Genomic DNA, 6,000 nt, shown 5'->3' with positions numbered 1-6,000 from the left:
GTTGGCCGGAAACATCGACAGTGCTTCTTCCTATAGATGCTGCCTGGCCTGCTGTGTTCCACCAGCATTTTGTGTGAATTGCTTGAACAATTAAGCAGAATTCTTTCTATTAATTATCTTCTGATGACTAAGCTCAGGTTGCTTGTGCATTTTCACAACCAGCTATCTAGTAAAACTCTAGGTTGGACACAAGACTCACCATCCCTCCCAGTATTGCTCATTACTCCTCTACCCTCACCTGCATTCAGTTATCACCTGCTAGCTCCTGCTCCTCCCCTCTCTTTATTCTGGTTTCTGCCCCCTGCCTTTCCAGTCCTGATGGAGGGTCTCAGTAGGAAATGTTGACCATTTATTTTCCTCTATGGATGCTGCCTGATCTGCTGAGTTCTTCCACCATTTTATGCAATTAAATATTACCTTTCTTAGAAACCATTAGCTTAATTCCCACATTGATGGCTATGCAGTAAGTAATAATGGTGAACTTGATGGGAAAACTTTCCTGATCAACTCGACTAATTGATTGAAAATGAATTGGACTCAACTAACTTAAAATTCACTGAGTAACTGTTGAACCCTGATGTTACATGACTTCCAGACTAAAAGATGTATCATTAAGGGGTTTAGATACTGCAAAAGAAGAAAAACTTCCATGTATTTTTATGTAACCTATATGACAAAGATCTGCGGTCGTGCATTAAATATGGCAAGTCTTACTTGTAAAATTATTAGCAAGCATATCTGAATTTGCAATAGGTATACTGTTGGGTTGTAGTAAATGTAGTTTTATTTGATTCTGTTGTTTTACTATTATGTGCATTTTTAGGTTGCACGATGATTCACATTTTTATTCCTGATGAACCAAGTCCAATTAGTTACTATCTTAACTGCAAAGATTACAGCATGATTAAGGCCAGAAAAGCCAAAGAGAAAGGGCAAAATATTTTAATACAATGTAAAGGAACCTTGAAATGCAGGACACCCAGAACACATTTCAATTTTATTTGTGCAAGGTCACAGACAATAAAAGTTCCACTTTTACTCTGAAAACAAGAATACTTATTTTTCCATTTCATATCAATAATGTTGAACCTTTGATTCGACGTGTGAATGCTTACAGAGACTCCAAAGAGTCTATAAATTCAGATTAAAATTAAATAGAATTGTGTCATTAAAGGAAGACTTGCAATAGAATTTTAAACAGGGGTAGATAATGTACTAGCTTCAGCATAAAGAAGTGCATCTGGAATTCCATTGGCTGCTCTCTAACAAGCAACTAAGCCATATAGATCCAAACCCAGATCTAATTCTTGTCTGTAACAATTTAACTAATTTCACTCAGGGCAACAAGTTATATTAGTTCGATCATTTAAAGTTTCTAAGCAACAAAGGGGAGAACTGAATGCACAAAAACCCTTTATTGATTTCTGTCTAATGCCTCTCTACATTTGTGGTTGGTAAGAATTAGGTAACAATTGACTGACTCTTTTAGGGGAGGGATGGGAGCTCCTTACCACTCTCAATAGGGCCTTGTGTGTTATCAGGTTACTTTAAAACAGTTGCTAGCTGCAGACAATGCCCTGGTGGAAGTTTGCATTTTAGGGAAAGGAGAGTTTCAAATGCTATAATAGATACAATTTGGATTGAAAGCAGAGTTTGAGATAAATCTGCAAATATATGTGACTTAACAGAGTTTTTCTACTGGTACTAAAGCATTTTAAGCATGTATTCAAACAGTAACAGTACATCAGAACAGAGACAACCACAGATTACTATATACAGCATTAAGCAGGAGCACGCAAGTAAGACAATTTGTTTTGGTGTTTAAAAACAGATTTTCCTTGTATTTTCCATAGCTAATTTGGTCATAATATTTTAAAGCACTCCAAACTTAACTTGAGCAGAGTAATAAAAGAGGAACATTTAGGTATATAAAAAAATAAATTTCCCAAAATCAGAAGTTTTACTGGCACTTGTAAAATTACTTTCTTACAAAGCATTGTTTTTCCACTGAAAATACCAAAGCGTTTTATCTGCACACAGCATTTGGTGTGTGTTCTGCAGCCAGCCATATGCCAGAAACCACGTTCAGCACAAATGTTTTTGTGGTTACTCTCAAACAATAATTATTGTGGCACATTTCTCTTATATTGAAAAAAACAGTATAGTGAAAAAAATACATAATGATAAAAAATTTATAATGTGTTAATAACTGATAGCTGATTGTTATTAGTTGCAGAATAAGTAGTGAAAGTGCACTTTGTTGATGCCATATTAGGTTCATTAGCATACAATCAATAGCATCCTTTCCCAAGTATACCTTGAAATTGAGACATTATGAATTCAGACAATGGGAGCCATAACAGCTCAACAGCCCAGCCCTGGCTTGGTAAAGTCTACATAAGACAACCAGGCAATAGTTTTAGGAAGGACACCCTGACGTGGTAAATATAATTATATTTGAAGGTTGCTTTGAAAATATACATGTTCTGAAATGCTGGAGAGTAATGGAATTTTCACTTCTGAAGGGAAGACTTGGCTGTTCCAGGTTCTGTATAATGTGGCAATAGAGAATATTTAAAAACAGAATTACTGAAGATCTAGAGGAAGTTAGAAAAAAGTAGAAACAGCCAACTTGAATTTCAGAAACAAATTTATTTACAGAGGAATACAACTCAGAAGAATGAGGGTGGTGGGTCTCATTGAAACCTATCTACAGGCAGAGAGGATGTTTCCCATAGTAAGGGCATTAAAAAAACTACAGAGAGATCAGGAGAATGGTGTTGAGAAGGATAATAAATCAGCCAAGATAGAATGGCACTGCAGACCTAATGGGCCAAATGGCCTGATTCCACCTCTACATCTTATGAGATGGATATGATGGAGCAGAAAATGTAGAGAACTTGACTTTCAAAGACTTTCTGTTGTGGTATTAGATTAGGAAAAAAAGGACTAACATAGAATTATAAAATCGTGTTCTAGAATGGGTTAGGATGTTTAGAATGGGGAATTAACTCTGTTGAATGTAGGCAAGTTTTCTGGTGGCCAGAAATGGGTGGTGCTATTCCCCAGGCTTATCCTTGAACTACTCTTGTCTATTAAATATGTCAGTAATTTGGATGATCATTTAGCAGTATCTAAATCTGTGGCCAAGAGGCACAGCAATTAGTTATGACATGCCAGGGAAAATTGCAAGAGTATATTGACAAAATGATGGCTGTGCAAAAAAGCAAAAGATAAAATTTAATGTCGGGGGAATGGGTGCATTTGGTTCTCAATGTAACATAATTGTGTTATGGGGAACTAGGTGGGCCAAATGGCCCAATTCTGCTTCTATGTCTTATGATATTATACAGATACAATCACTTCCTTTGGACAGTGTCTTATCTTGTACTATATTGTTTCTGTCTTGAAAATGAACAACACTGATTTTTAATATCAGTTGTGCTCCTCCCACTCCTTTTCTAACATTCTACTGCTTTCTCATTTACTGTAGAAATCTATTTTTTCCTTTTGCTTTTTGAATGCCATCACACCCTTAACTTTCGCAACAGCCAACAGCATCTTTGTGAAAACTGACACAAATTTACTAATTTCCCCCTGTTCTCATTTGGGGGGGGGGGGGGGAGGAGAGAGGGAAAACATGCTTCTCTTTACTGTATATGATCTTTTGCAAGAATTACATCCAAAGTTGTCTTTTTCCAAGCCACTTTCTGCAAACTTTCAACATTCAAAACACTTTTGATTGATTTTAAATCCCATTTCATATTTTAAAGGAGCAGTCCCTTCTCTATGTTCCAAGACTGACACAGAAGCAAGACTTTGTTTTTAGCATAGTTTACTACATTGAAATTGAATTTTCTAACAGGAAATAATAGTTTACATATAAAAAGCTATAGAAATTAAACAAGAGCTTTATTGTCTTACAAATTTCAATACAATCCTAGATAATCTAAGGAGATAGATTCAATAAACTTAAACCCAAACAATATTGAGTACATACCTCAACTGACTTAAATAGTTCACAGAAATCCTAAGCTGCTGTAGCTCAAAAGAACTAAAAAGAACATACATTTTCCATCTCCCTTTTTCCCTTTCCCTCACCTCAAAACTTACGGAAGTAATTTGTAAATACAAGTTTCAAGACAATTATTATTTTCTGCAATAATTGCATTGTTTTAAACGATCTCTCTCATCACAGTGTACATTTAAAAAAAGGTTTCTTGCACCTGCAAATGATCGTCAGCAGCATTTTAATAATCATTGGGCACTGTTTAATTGTTTTGCCAATACCACAGTACTTTAGATATATTAAAAAAAACCTTTTTGGTGGCACATGAACTTGGTACAAAAGCCACAGCCTGTAGAACTGCATTGGTGTGTTCAGATAAGTCTACATTAAGAATGTGGAATGCTCTTTTTTTAAATGAACAAAAATAAGGAAGCGGTTAGGGCAATTGAAATGGGATAATAACACAGTTCTGTCATTTAATCACCTCTGCGTACTCCTTTTATATTACAATGATATGATGTCCAACATCTTTATCACAGGTTGTGAAATACAGGCAGTGATACTGTTTCATTACAGCATGGAAGAAATCATCTTTCCTTTCAGTGCTGTAGTGTCCCTACCTTGGTCAATAAGAATCCTTTGTGCTTTTGTTTCGTAATTGATCATGATTTTTTTTTTGCATTTTCTTCAGTGAGTTTGAAGATATAGTTAGTGAGAGTCCATCCAGTCTCTTCCTTACAATGGAACTGTACAGGGATCCAGGAAAATCATTGTACTTGATAACAGGGGCTTGTGAGCTCTGGTTTGTTTCTCAGCTTTCTCCTGTGCAAGGCATTTGATTCCTAGTAAAATTCCTCACCTCAACAGTGAAAGTGGAGAATAATCCACAAAACATCTGAGCCAAATAACAAACCTGCAATTAGTGGCTCAAAGCTAATTGCTGAATTGAAGTATTTCCCATCTTTTGCCTTCAAATGTTTTAAAAATGCAGACAAGATTTGTGGCATTAATAACTAAAGATTAAAAGATTCCCTAATTAGCTGGTTTCTTCTGACTTGTCAATGTTTCAAATCTCATCTGTGTTCCAGGGTTCTAAAGAGATTTAGAACTGTAAAAGGTGACAGCAATTTGCAATGGGTCTCCTACCAGTACTATCCACAGAGAAATCTGTCAATAGGTTTTCACTGTCAGCAGTGCAAGGCAGTGTGGAGTCTCAGTTGAGCTTCAGTGAAGATGAAGCTAGAGTTAACACAGTGGATAAAAAGGAAGAATATTTAGTTGTTCTCAAACAAGGACAGAAGGTCATCATTGCTGTTGTTTGGCATATCCGGAGGTCCTAGATAGGAAAGTAGTTCATCTGGGTTTGTAATCTCTGGAAGAAGCTAGAAAAGAAGGACAAACAATTTCAAAATTTTAAGGATATTTAAATCCTGTTGATATAGGGTTGAAACAGTTTCAAGTTAAGCAAAAAAAAAACCAACTTTGAAAACGCAGTGGTCCGCCTACTTCACTTGTCTGCTGGGGTAATCTATTGCATCCGGTGCTCCCGGTGCGGCCTCCTCTACATCGGCAAGACCCAACGCAGTTTGGGGGACCACTTCGTCGAGCACCTTCACTCTGTCCGCCACAACAGACAGGATCTCCCGGTTGACACCCACTTCAACTCTGCTTCACATTCCCATTTGGATATGTCCATACATGGCCTCCTCTACTGCCATGATGAGGCCAAACTCTGGTTGGAGGAACAACAGCTCATATACAGTCTGCGTAGTCTCCAACACCTTGGTATGAACATCGAATTCTCCAAGTTCCGGTAATTCCCTCCCTCTCCCTTCCCCCATCCCACTTTCACTCTGCCTCCTCTTGTAGCTGCCTATCACCTCTCTCATGATTCTGCCTTCTACTACCCATAGTGCTTTCCCCTTACATTCCTTCTTCACCTCCCTGGCCTATCCCCTCCCCCACCCCTCGATCTTTCCTCTGACTGGTTT

General features: G+C 37.3%; 1 protein-coding gene across 4 annotated transcripts in view; it reads right to left on the bottom strand.

The window, feature by feature from the left end:
* Nucleotides 1-978: 978 nt before the first annotated feature.
* LOC132391065 (zinc finger MIZ domain-containing protein 1-like) overlaps nucleotides 979-6,000 on the bottom strand; it is a 258,401-nt gene continuing 253,379 nt past the window's right edge. For all 4 annotated transcript variants that reach the window (XM_059963774.1, XM_059963782.1, XM_059963793.1 and 1 more), the window contains one exon: nucleotides 979-5,391. In XM_059963774.1, the coding sequence (XP_059819757.1) occupies nucleotides 5,284-5,391 (108 nt within the window). In that variant the 3' untranslated portion in view covers nucleotides 979-5,283. The remainder of the gene's footprint in view (nucleotides 5,392-6,000) is intronic.

This window comes from Hypanus sabinus, chromosome 1, assembly GCF_030144855.1.
Source record: "Hypanus sabinus isolate sHypSab1 chromosome 1, sHypSab1.hap1, whole genome shotgun sequence".
In the NCBI taxonomy this organism is placed as follows: domain Eukaryota; kingdom Metazoa; phylum Chordata; class Chondrichthyes; order Myliobatiformes; family Dasyatidae; genus Hypanus; species Hypanus sabinus.
Note: the sequence above shows the minus strand (reverse complement) of the source record. Positions and strands in the feature narration are given on the sequence as shown.